Consider the following 13,727-nt stretch of genomic DNA (forward strand, 5'->3'; position numbering starts at 1 on the left):
TATATATATATATATATATATATATATATATATATATATATATATATATATATATATATATTATTTTTATTATGAGGGAAATCAATTATTTTTTGGATTTTTGTGGGTATAGTATATTCAAACACTGTCGGCGGTATATTGCAATTGTAAACTTTCAATTTTTTTTGTGGGTTGCATTATTAGAAAAAATCTTAGAATAATATATTGTTTTTTAATTTGTCCCCGGTATGCATTATGAACTTGATATGTCTATTGTTAAACTAGTTTATAACCCGTGAGAACACAGTTATACAATTAATTAAAATTTTAAAATAAAAACTAAAAATTATTATTCAATTATTTTAAATAAATTATTAATTAAGAGATTTTTTTTAATTATATAAATTTTAATCATTGTCTTAAATAAAAATGTAAAATTATATTACTTTATAATTTGTATTAAGTTTATTTTTAATTTTTATTCTAATGTTATTATTTTAACATAATTAGAATAAGAAATTTAAAATTTGAAATTTAAAATGGAGAATGAATAGGTTTACAAATGTTATGTATTAATTAAGAAATACAACATGATGATATATGACAAAAAGAGAATGAAATATGCATTAATTAGAAGGTTTAATAAGATAACATATGTCAATAGAAGAATAAAACTATTTTTTTATTAGATAGGAAGATATAAAAGTTTTATTATATTAATGAATAATAAATTGTTAGTTTCTATTACTAATTTGAATTGGGGGAATAAAATACGTTTAACATAACATCCGGATAGTGGATCGACTAGTTGACTTCCGGTCAACCGTCAAGTTAATGGTCAATATTCATCCCATTTGACTTTAAGCTAGATCTGACACTGCATAAGTTACAACTCATTTTTTTAACTTAATATTACTTCCATTTCACAAAATCGAACCAAAATTTATCAAACAATTTTTCAAGTTGACGATGGACAAAATTTATCAAACAATTTATCATAACTTGTATAACCACAAGGACCATTTCTGTATTAATATTATTTCTGTAACAGAAACATCAAAAGAAAAGCCGACAATATTCTGTCTCACCTTTCTCGCCGTCTCCTTTCCTTCCTCGTTGACTTGCCGTTTACCGGTCGACTTTCTGCCATTCACTCTCCAGTTTTCACTCGTCTTCCTTCCCTGTCGCGTCGGCATTGGGTCCTCCGCTATTCTTGGTGCTTCAGGTCTCTCTGTAGTTGTGTAGGCAGGTAACTCTCAAGGCCCTTTCAGTTAGTTTCATATGTTGTTAGACAATTTTACCTTATTATCATAAATCGCATCATAATCATATGTTTGTTCATTAACATTGGATTGAAATTTCGATTATTTCTGTTACTTTTTTTCAGTTTTGTATTTCTGTTAGGGTAGTACAGAGTCCAACATGTACTTCCTCAATTCATCTATATCTTCTAACTCACAAACACGATTCTCTACGTATGATCCCTTTGAACCTGAACAGTAAGCTAAACACTCATAATGAAGAAGCTTTAATTTTCTATTGTAATAAGGCTAAAATTGATGGTGATATCTATATTACTTGGGTATAAAGTGTTTACCCCTGAAGTTTCATGTGGATCTTGTAGTTGTTTATGGAATGGTATTTGGTATTGATTTGTTTGGAGGTTATTTAACTTAACTTTATGGAAATTGTTTAGACAATATTAGGGATGTTTGTCGTGGGTAATCGGATAAAAATAAAGGTTTTGTATGTTAATTAAATACATCGGTTCAATATGGTGATTCTATATCAATACATAGCTGTATATATGTTGGTAATTTCTGAAGCATATCACTTCACATGGAAAAGTCTGGAGGTGCATATGTATTGTTTTTTAGGCATTTAAATTTTTTAATTTAGAATTATTATAAGGTATTATTGTTCAGGTTATATTTTTTGAGACTTAAGTTGAATATATTAATAATGTGGATTTTTTGTAGAGACATTATGTATGGGGTCTTGAGATTCAGGCGCTATTGAGGAAAGTGTGGGATTCAAAAGTTTCAGAACACAATACTTACTTTCTTACTTTCTGAGAGACACTAGACGTAACTCATAATGGTTGTTATCGATGAATTTTCTGAAGGATCTTCATCTTCTTCATTAACTCAAGCTCATAGATATGATGTATTTATAAGTTTCAGAGGTGTTGACACTTGTCATAGTTTCACTAATCACCTTTATAATGCCCTCATCCATGCCAACATCACTACCTTCTTAGATGATGAAGAGATTGAAACAGGGGAAGATCTGAAACCAGAATTAGAGAGTGCCATTAAAGCATCCAGGGCTTCTGTTATTGTGTTGTCAAAAAATTATGCTACTTCCACTTGGTGTCTTGATGAACTGGTGTTGATCCTTGAGCAGCGTATGAAATCCAGTCATGTTGTAATCCCCATCTTTTATCATGTTGAGCCCACCCATGTCAGGAAGCAACAAAGTAGCTTCGGAGATGCAATGGATGAACATAGACAGAGGATGGAGGCAGAGACAAATCCAAATAAAAGAAGTAAATTAGCTCAAAAGATAGATAGGTGGAATAAAGCGCTTATAGAAGTTGCTGATTTAAAAGGGAAGGATATTAAGGACAGGTAACCACTTTTTTAACCATATGTCCATATTCCTTTAATATTGTTTAATTAGCACATTCGAATTCAGCATAATCTTCTCCTTATGCATTTCAATATGCCTCTTCATATTTATCAAATAGGCATATTTTTGATGCAATTAAATTTGAACAAAGATATGCTTGAAATTGAATCTAATTTTTGCAATTATGTGATCTCACAAATTAGTTCATATAGCTATTCAGTGACATTTGGTTCTTATTCATGCAAAACCACGGTGAATTTAAATTCGATGGTTTTGTAGAAACAAAATACAATGAACTTTGCTGGTCCGTCAATGAAATTTTGTATTACATTGGTAAAGATAAATGTAATTCCCTTGCCTTTACATTAAACAATGAACCGTGTAAATACAAAAGGATTTCTCAAAGAAAGCAAAGGATATACACCATCAATTACATAAATACATATACAAAATATCTCTCGCTAAGAGTCCCCCTCAGTCTTAGCGGGAGGAAGACGGACGCTGAGACTGTCTCTAAAATCTAGAAATAGCTGTCGCGGGAGACCTTTAGTAAAGATGTCAGCATATTGATAAGTAGATGGAATATGAAGAACTCGAATCTGACCAATAGCGACCTTTTCACGAACAAAGTGTATATCCATTTCAATGTGCTTGGTACATTGGTGTTGCGCAGGATTACCGGATAAATAGACAGCAGAGACATTGTCACAATAGACGATCGTGGCACGTTTCAGAGGGGCGTGCAGTTCGAGAAGAAGGTTGCGAAGCCAACAGGCTTCAGCAACGACATTAGCAACACCACGGTATTCGGCTTCAGCACTTGACCTTGAAAGAGTGGCTTGACGTTTGGCAGACCATGAGATGAGATTGTCACCGAGAAAAACGCAATATCCGGATGTGGAGCGGCGGGTGTCCGGGCAACCGCCCCAATCAGCATCAGTATAGGACACTAACTGAGTGGAAGGTGAGGAAAATAACGTGAGACCATGATCTGGGGTGCCTTTGATGTACCGTATAATCCGTTTTAAGGCATTAAAGTGGCCAATTTTCGGAGCGTGCATAAAGAGGAAGATCTGTTGCACGACATATGCAATGTTCGGACGTGTGAATGTAAGATATTGGAGAGCTCCCGCAAGACTCCGATATAGAGATGGATCAGCCACAGGATCACCAGCATGAAGACTTAGTTTGGAATTAGTGTCAACGGGAGTGGTGACTGGTTTGCATGTTTCCATGTTGGCACGTTTGAGGATTTCGTCAACGTATTTGCGTTAAGATAAGAACATGGTGTTCTTGGTGCGCGTGACAGCAATTCCAAGGAAGTAAGAAAGCGGGCCAAGATCAGTCATGTCGAATTCCCGTTTTAGAGCACCGAGGAGCCAAGTCTTGAGTGTTGTAGATGAGGTAGCTAACACTATGTCATCGACATACAACAGTAGATAAGCGGTCTCATGTTGTTTTTGGTAGATAAATAAGGAATTGTCACTCTTGCTGCACACAAATCCAATAGTTAGTAAATAAGATGCGAATCGTTGATACCATGCACGCGGTGCCTGTTTCAACCCATACAAGGATTTCTTTAATTTGCAAACATGGTCCGGATAACGGGTGTTAAAAAAACCAGGTGGCTGGTGCATATATACGGTTTCCTTCAATTGACCATGTAAGAAAGCGTTTTTCACATCCAATTGATGTACATCCCAATCTCGTGCCATGGCAAGACTAAGAACAGTACGAATAGTGGCAGGTTTTACAACCGGGCTGAAGGTTTCATCACAATCAATACCAACTTCTTGTGTTTTTCCATTCACTACAAGTCGTGCCTTGTAGCGCTCCAAAGTGCCATATGCCTTAAACTTGTGCCAAAATAACCAGTGACAGCGAATAACATTGTGATCGGATGGTCTAGGCACAAGATCCCATGTTCCCTGTTTCAATAAAGCATTATATTCAGTAGTCATAGCATCGAGCCAGTTTTGATCTTGCAAAGCGACCCTTGGGTTAGATGGGATTGGGGATATTTGTTGAGTGTGGAGTGTGTATTTGGGGTTTGGTTTGACAATTCCACTTTTAGATCGTGTATGCATGTGAGAGGATGGTAGAGGGTTAGGGATAATCGGCGGTGATGGTGGTGAGGGAGGTGGGGAAGGTGGAGGTGAGAGTTGTGGAGAAGTTTGAGGTAAGGATGGGGGTGAAGGTGGTGGGTAGGGTTGTGTTGTATTCGTTGGGATAAGTTGAGGGTGAATTAAGTATGGTGATGGGTCGTTTGCATCTAGAAACTTATAGGATTCAACTCAATATTTTGCAATATTATAATAAGGGAAAATGTGTTCATGAAAAGTGACATGGCGAGAGATTAGTGGTTTGGAGTTATCGAGTGGTAGTCATAGATAACCACGATGATTGTCGGGATACCCAAGGAATATACAGGGGATGGATCGTGGGGCTAGTTTGTGGGGGATGGTGGATGTGGTGTTAGGGTAACATAGACACCCAAAGGTTCGTAAATGTTTATATGTGGGGGTACAAAGGTAAAGAATTTGAGTTGGTGTTTTGTTACCAATGACACGTGAGGGGAGGATGTTGGTGAGATATGTGGCTGTATGGATCGCATAGTTCCAAAAAGAGGGTGGTAGGGATGCATGAATTAAAGATGTTCGGACCATGTTATTTAGGGTGCGAATTATACGTTCTGCTTTGCCATTCTGGGAGGAGGTGTATGGGCATGTGAATCAAAGTTGAACACCATTGGTGTTACAAAACCGTGTGAAGGCTGCATTGTGAAATTCACGTCCATTGTCGCACTGAAAGGATTTAATGTTGGTGGAAAACTGAGTTTGGACATATTTATAGAATTGCGCGAGGAGCAGAAAAGTTTCAGATTTGGCTTTAATGGGAAACGTCCAAATATAGTGTGAAAAATCATCAAGTAACACAAGGTAGTAGTTATGGTTGAGTTTACTTTTAACAGGTGATGTCCATATATCAGCATGAATGATATCAAAGGGTAAATAGGTAACAGAAACAGAATTATTAAAGGGTAATCGACAATGTTTTCCTAACGAGCAAGCATTACATGAAAACAAAGTATTTTTAGAGCTAGAAAAAGAAAGACACGAATTTAAATATTGTAAAGTAGAGACAGCAGGATGACCAAGACGGTTGTGCCACATATTTGGAGACTCCGTATAAAAAGCGACAGGTGGGTGCTCGTTGGTAAGTGAGGGTGTGAGAGGATAGAGATCGTCAGGGCTGTCACACCGGGTGATATGTTTCTTCGTGATTAGATCCTTCACAGTAAAACCGAATGGGTCAAATTCAACAGATGTATTATTATCACGGGTAAATTGTTTCACAGCAACAAGGTTTTTGATGATATTAGGGACAAGGAAAACATTGTTTAGGCGATAAGGGTGATTGAGGTATGAGGTGATTGCATTCCCATAGCCAAAAACTGGAACTCGATGGCCATTACCAACCAAAATATAATTATCTTTATTAAAACGAGAGAGATTAGAGAGCTTACCAGCATCGCTAGTGAGGTGGGAGGTTGATCCTGTATCCATATACCATGAGCTATTAGGTGGTTGCATGTGCATGGTTAGGAATGCTTGTGCAAGTTCGGTTGGTGTCATCTGGCTGGAGTGGGCCAATTGTGATTCTGAGGCAAAGTTGGCTTGTGGATCCGTGTGAACTTGATGTTGCTGCTGTGCGGGTGAGAATCGAACGTTTGGACGAGGCCCCATAATTCCAACCTGAGGAGCTGTGGGGTATGGGCAAGGTGGGGCGGACCAGGGGTATGGGGGAAACCAACCGGGCCATTGCCATGGGGTCTGCTGCGATGAGAATTTGTCGTTACCACGTCCGCGTCCTCTGCCGCCTCGTTGTCCGCCACGAGACCAACGTCCTCCGCCACGCTGATTACCCCGGTGTTGACCACGGCCATTGTAGCCTGAGGTGTAGTTATTAGTGCTGTTGTTGGAGTGTTCAGAAGTACCGGAGTCAGCCCGTTGAGTGACAAGAGCTTGGGGAATGGTGGGGTTAGGTTTGTTACGGCGGGCTTCTTCAAGGAGAAGGGAGGATTGCGCTTTTGTAAAGCTGGGAAGGGGGTTGGTTTGTTGTATAATGGTAGCGACAGTATCATAGTCCCCCTTTCTAAGACCGGAGATGAGTTGGAGGACCATCTTCGTTTCTGACACCGGGTTTCCAACGTTTTCTAGTTGATCGGCTAGGTTCTTGAGGCGTGCACAATATTCAGTGATGTTAGAGAAGGCAGAGAGATGGGTGTTGTTAAATTGTTCCTCGAGGTAAACTGCGCGAGTGGTTTTATTATCAAGAAATATCTCCTGAAGACGCTTCCAAAGGTCAAGGGCCGATGCACCAGGTTTCATGATGGTGTGAGCGAGATCAGGTGTTATGGTGGTGTAGATCCATGATTTTACAAGGGCATCAAGACGATCCCATGTGTCCTTATCAACATCGGTGGGTTTGGGGGCTTTGTCATCGATATGATCCTTCATGTTGTAAGCACAAACGTGAATGTTGAAGAATTCCACCCATGAAGGGTAGTGATCGTCAGACCGGTTGAGAATGAGAGGTATGGCATTCCTGATGTTGCTCAGTGTGAATGTCGGGTGGAATGTGGATTTGGTGGTTGCTGCGTCGCCTGGCATGTCGAGGAGAAAAGAAGGAGATGTGGGGAAAAGAACAGAGGTCGACTGCTATGAAGGGTGCGACGGCTTAGGGTTAGGCCAAAAGAGGCTCTGATACCATAAAGATAAATGTAATTCCCTTGCCTTTACATTAAACAATGAACCGTATAAATACAAAAGGATTTCTCAAAGAAAGGAAAGGATATACACCATCAATTACATAAATACATATACAAAATATCTCTCGCTAAGAATCGGTAGCTCTGGTACATTAATGAAATCACAGTTAGAAGTGCAAATACGATAATAATTATGATATGAAAAACTTAATGATATAATACATTAATATGATATAATTTTGGTTTGACTATGTTTTGTTGTTCTTACTAAAATCAAATTCCAGGCTAGAGGTGGAGTTTATTGATGAAATTGTCAAAGACATCTTCCGTAATCTACGTATATCCTCAAGGTTTGAACTTCCACAACTTATTGGGATGGAAGATTCCATTAACTTCGTCACTTCATGGCTGAAAGATGCATCATCACATACAACAGATATACTCACTATTTTGGGTATGGGTGGGATGGGGAAGACCTCTTTAGCCAAATATGTCTATTCGTTACATTCGCATGAATTTGACACAAGCAGCTTTGTTGAAGGTATCAGTAGGAAATGTGATGAAAAATCTAACGGGATGCTTGATATACAAAAACAACTTTGTGATGACATTTCAAAACCAAATTCAGTTCAAGTTCTTGATGACTCCATATACACCTCAATGATAGAGACTGCAGTAGCCCGTAAGAAAGTGTTTCTGGTTCTAGATGATATTAGTACTCTTAATCAATTAGATGCTTTACTTGGAACCAAAGGTTTTCATCCAGGAACCAAAATTATAATAACAACAAAGGACGCATGGTTGACACAGAGTTGTGCACTATTCAAAAAGAACTTTAAACCCAATCATGCAATCATACACACTTAAAGGCTTATCTTTGATTGATTCACAAAAGTTATTGTGTTTTCATGCATTCATGTGCAACGATCCCAAGGCAAGTTATGAAGAGGTGTCAGACAAACTTGTGAAGTATTGTGAAGGACATCCAATGGCGCTTAAAGTTTTGGGTAGGTCTCTATATAATCGGGATGTAACTTATTGGGTCGGGTACATATACAGGCTAAAGAAAGAAAGTGATTCTCCTATAAATAATGTCTTGAGAATGAGTTTTGACTCTTTGTCATCAAAAAATGACAAGGGCTTGTTTAAGCATATTGCTTGTATTTTTGTTGGAATGGATATAAATGATACTGTAACAATATTAGAGGCATGTGATATAGAAACAAAAACCGGTATCACGAATCTCGTTGACAAATGCCTTCTTAGTATCGGATGGAATAATGAATTGATGATGCATGAGTTGATTAAAGAAATGGGAAGATTTTTGGTACGTGAGGAATCACTTTACAAGCCATGGGAACGAAGTCGAATATGGGGCCATGAGTCATTGAGAGTGTTGAAACAAAACAAGGTAAGATGTCATGTATACTTATTTAAAGCATTTTGTATTTCTATATTTCAAAAGATTTTTAAATACTTTTATTCTTAGGGTACGGAAAATGTTCTAGGTCTCACCCTTGACATGAGAATGGTTGAGAAAGAGAAGTTACATGGATCACTTGAGTTGAAAACAGATGCACCGAGTAAGATGGATAGGCTAATGCTGTTACAACTCAATTATGTGCAAATAACCGGCTCTTACAAGAATTTTCCAAAAGAGTTAAGATGGTTGTGTATGCATGGGTTCCCTTTGAAGTCTTTACCTTCAGACTTATTGATGGAGAATCTTGTTTCTCTTGACCTGTCTTATAGCAATATTGAATCATTTATTGGTTGTTATAGCTATCCACAACGACTTCATAAGAGGCTAAAGGTAGATTATCTCTATGTATTACTAGATCTTCTATGTCGAGTTGTTAAAATTCATTATTATTGTAACTTATCTTTTTTTTTTTCAGCAATTGATTGGATCGTGCTCAAAAGACAAAAGGTTGCTTGGATCGTTGAAGATTCTTAATTTAAGTTTTTGTGAACAACTTCGTAGTCTTGGTGGCTTTGACCACCTACCTAAACTTGAGAGGTTAATACTTAGAGGTTGCAGTGGTTTGCTTGACGTTTGTGAATCAATTGAGCAGTGCTTAGAACTTGTCCACATTGATCTGAGCTACTGCAACAAGGTTGTAAAACTTCCAAGAAGCTTAGGCATGTTAAAGAAAGTTAAAACACTATTGCTAAACGGTTGTTATCTCTGTGAATCTCGAATCAAGATTAGGGACATGGATTCATTGGAATTGCTCAAGGCTAACAACATTGGCATAAACACAATAACGTCTTCCAACGTCGTTCTAGGTGTTATGCCAAGTTATTCAAAGTTCTTTATAGTTTCTTTACCTAGATCTTTAGTAAGCTTGTCACTTGTGAATAATAATTTGTCCGTCGAATCCTTTCCAATGGACTTTAATTGCCCATCCATGTTAAAGGCATTATATCTAGATGAAAATCCTATCGTTTCCCTCCCGAGTTGTGAGAAGCCTTCCTAGGCTTAAGGTACTTACTATGGGGAATTGTAATATGCTTACGTCAGTCGAGCATCCTCCGCACACACTAACATATATAGACCTCTATTTTGATTCTAATAAGTCTTTGCTAAGAAAAATTGTATTTGATCCACAAATGTCCCCACTTGAGCTCTTAATAAGCCCAAATATATATATGGACCTTCATCGTTTGAATTTGAAGGCATGGTGAAAATCCAACCATTGGCAGATGTTGAGGAAAAGGTATTTCGTAGTTTGGGTTGGACTAAGCTAGACTTCCTTAACAAAAGGCATGTAGAGACAAATGTTTTTTGTAGAGGATCAGAGGAATCTGAAATCCAGGTTTGCTCTCGTTAAATATATGTGTTTACGTGAATATCTATGTATATATAGTATGGTGATTGTATATGGCAGATGTACTATGAATTTGGAATATTCAGCACAATTTATGGGGGGGGGGGGGGGGGGGGGAAGATATGCCGAATTGGATTACGGAGAGAAGCAATGGGCCATCAATATCATTTACCATTCCATCATCTTCTAACAACCTCACAGGATTGAATTTTTGTTGTGTGCTGGCATCTCCATTCCATCAACAACCGTTAAATAATTTACCAAAGATCATAATCAGTAATATAACAAAGACCCGCACCTGGATATGCCACCACTACCTTGAAATGGTATTTCTCCGTAGAAATGGTTTGACGTTGTTAAGCCATTGGATGTTTGGGATGAATGAGATGGAATGTGGCGACCATGTTACTGTTACTGTGAGGTGGACACCACATGATATTGGTGATGCAGTTATCAAGGAGTGTGGGGTGAGTTTTGTGTATGATGATGGAGAAGAAGAAGAAAAAGAAGAAGAAGTGTTGGGGTATTACAAGTCATGGAATCACATCATTGTTGGAGATCTCACTGCATTCCAAACAACAACAGGAGAATACATCCTAAGCAAATGGCGAATTCTGCACCCTTACATGGATATTAATATGCTAAGATGTGATTATCTATGTGGAGATGGTGCCCGCTTTAAAGGTAGATATTTTTCTTAGGCACTGCTTTTTATCTAGAGCTGATAGCAACCAAATGTTAAAGTTTTGATGGTAAATAATTCATGTTTTGGTTTTCTGTAATCAATTTCAAATCTTTAATCTATTCGTTTTCATTTGAAGAGCGAGTGCAGTTCAGAGCTCTCTCTGGAAGAAAGTCTCTACTGGAGAATGACCCCTAAGGTACTTTTATATCCCGATAACCCTTTTTCCATCGCATAATATAAGAACAAAAAAATCAAATGTCTTTTATTTTTGTTTCTATGTTTTCAAAAGTTATCCAATACTGGATTGGTTGTATTTTGTTTTAACATATTTATCTCATCTGCCAGAAAACACAGCCTATTCCACAACAGAGTTGATCATTTGACACATTTCTCTGCGTTACTAAACTGATCTTATTCTCAAAATTTACTAATAGATATTTATTTCATTAAAAGGAAAGAACAAGTTATATATGTACCTCTTGTATGAGTTATCCACCTCTCATAGGTTGGATTTCTGCAAAAGTTCTTTTTAAAGCTTCCATATGTCTATATGCTCGACATGCTTAAAATATTGACTGAAACTTTAAAAGATACAAGAAAACAAAATGAACAACAAGATGCCTTCTGATATATCCTACGTATTGTAAATTCTGCAGGTTATAACAAGAATCGCCTACAGAGCAAAATTCTTGGGAGCATGGGAACGAGGGTATGCAACTTTCATTAGAGGCCTCTTGAATTTATTTAAACCATATTCATCTACTTACAAACACGTCTATACAAATGTTTGACATGCTACCATATATAAAACTTCACATTCACGTGTACTACAAAATGAAGAATGTAAGAAGAGATTGCAAGGGGGGAAATGTACTTGTTCTCCTTGTTTATAGCTATGTCCAAAATGCTTCCGGCTTTTCTCTGTAGATAGGTTGCATGTATTTTCTATTTTTTATTTAGTAAATCACCACAATCACCTTGCCCTAACAATAATCAACAACTTAGCATGTTTTGATTCATCCGTATTGCATCCTACTTTCATGTACTTCCAATTTTAATCTCATTAAGGCATTCTCCTTGGAAAAATCTAACGTGATTATAGAATTGTACTTTTATTCTTCTTAATTCGGTAGATTTTTCAAATTATAGCAGTGAAAACTGAAAATTGTCTAATAGGAAGAAATGAAAGTTGTTTTGTAAATTGGGTAGATTTTTCAAAGTTATAGCACTGAAAACTGCTTCATAAATTGGATTACATTGCTATAATTGGGTAGATTATTCAAAGTACAATGTTGTATCAGGAAGAAATGAATTAGAATCACTTAAGTACGTTGTTATTTTTGCATTTAAACCTAAAGTAAATAGCATGTATACGGAATTTGTTTCATGTTTGTGGTTTCTCTACTCCATTTTACATCTATCTGTATTTCTTTTAGATGGCTTTCAATCAATATTCAGTTGGAAATCAATCAAGCTGCTGCGAGTCCTTTACATTCTGAGAGGATTCGTGCCCATTAATAATACCAGAATATTTAGAACAGGATTAAGTCAAATGCAATCCACACCCTCTTTCAACAGTGAAACTGCTGATGTGTCAAATGTCCCTGGTATATCATACCAATGTTACTTTTCTTCCCAATAAATCACTCCTTATCACCCCCACATACACACACACACCATGTGCTTTTCATTTTATTTTTTGTGGATAACTTTTGCTCTCATCAATTCAGTCGATAAGAAAAGGGTTGAATGCAAGTAATAACAATGTATTTTCATTTATTTTGTATATTATAGTATCTTTATTTTCATATCTTCCTATTACAACTTTGTTCTGTAAACAGTCTGCCTAATTATAACATTGTCATCCAAATACAAAGGTATTTTTACTGCAATATTCGAGTAGATTTTTCAAATAGTGTTAGAAAAAAAAAACTGAAAGTAGAATACTATAATTTGGTTAAAGCATTGGCTAATGGAAACATTTTGGTCGCGTTTGGTATCGATGAATAAGATAGGGAAAAGAAAGAGGTATTAAGGGTAAAACGCGCTGTTTTCATTCCTTGGGGTACCCCAGTTTTTTTTTTTTTTTTTTCATTACATTCCCTCTCAACACTGTATGTCTTGAAATTGATCACTCTAGAAATCAGGATTGAGGAAAAATACCGATTTTTCCTTGATGATAATCACGATTGCAGATAAACCAACAACATATTTCGACTTCCCTCAAAATCACAGTGAAATTAGCAGCCAAATCATCTTTAAAATCATTTCCTATGACCTAGGGCTGAATCGAATAGATATATACATGTATACACATTCATCGCATTACAAATACACCCCAGCTTTCCACCGATTTCTTGTCTAATCCATCAGGGCTCCAACAATTTCAAGGTTAGTAAACTTTTTACACCTGTGTGTTTTTTTTGTACGTATGTTGTCTTTCTTTTTGATGATGCTGTAAGTAGCACCCAATGTGAAAAGTGATCGGTATCATTGAGTGTATAAGCATGTTCTTGTGAAGTCAAACAATTCTTACAATGTGTAGGTTTCTCATTTAATTTCTTTGAGATAAACATCTTATTGTCTATAATACATATGAATTAAGAACCTAATTGAATCTACGATTGCAATTTATAAGACATTTTAGACCACTAGTCGCCTTAAATGCAATCTTCTTTATTCTCTTTTTGTCCAATTTGTATACAACCAAACCAACTTAGGAGAAAAGCCTCCTCTTCTTTGTTCCTTTTCTTCACAAATTCCAACTCAAGGGTAATTAAGTAAGGCAATGTTGAGATGTCCAGGTGGGACAAAGCTAATGAATTTCAGT

The 13,727-nt window shown here is 36.8% G+C and overlaps 2 protein-coding genes across 3 annotated transcripts; both read left to right on the forward strand.

The window, feature by feature from the left end:
- Positions 1–948: 948 nt before the first annotated feature.
- LOC145043367 (disease resistance protein RPP2B-like) lies at positions 949–10,295 on the forward strand. Of its 2 annotated transcripts, XR_013681008.1 has the most exons (5): positions 949–1,228; positions 1,959–2,609; positions 7,666–8,792; positions 8,871–9,194; positions 9,280–10,295. XR_013681008.1 is itself a non-coding variant. In XM_078992004.1 (3 exons), the coding sequence occupies exons 1-3, from the start codon at positions 8,298–8,300 to the stop codon at positions 9,859–9,861; spliced, it is 1,401 nt and encodes a 466-aa protein (XP_078848130.1). In that variant the 5' UTR covers positions 8,246–8,297; the 3' UTR covers positions 9,862–10,295. The 2 variants fall into 2 exon arrangements, 1 of the variants encoding a protein (XP_078848130.1); XM_078992004.1 differs by lacking the exons at positions 949–1,228; positions 1,959–2,609 and having other exon boundaries at positions 8,246–8,792.
- Positions 10,296–10,334: 39 nt separating this feature from the next.
- On the forward strand, positions 10,335–12,676 carry LOC145010449 (uncharacterized). Its single transcript, XM_078968989.1, has 4 exons — positions 10,335–10,896; positions 11,034–11,093; positions 11,554–11,606; positions 12,334–12,676. Exons 1-2 carry the CDS (start codon positions 10,335–10,337, stop codon positions 11,090–11,092), a joined length of 621 nt encoding a protein of 206 aa, XP_078825115.1. The 3' UTR covers position 11,093; positions 11,554–11,606; positions 12,334–12,676.
- Positions 12,677–13,727: the final 1,051 nt, after the last annotated feature.

This window comes from Lactuca saligna, chromosome 1, assembly GCF_052625555.1.
Source record: "Lactuca saligna cultivar CGN05327 chromosome 1, ASM5262555v1, whole genome shotgun sequence".
Classification (NCBI taxonomy): domain Eukaryota; kingdom Viridiplantae; phylum Streptophyta; class Magnoliopsida; order Asterales; family Asteraceae; genus Lactuca; species Lactuca saligna.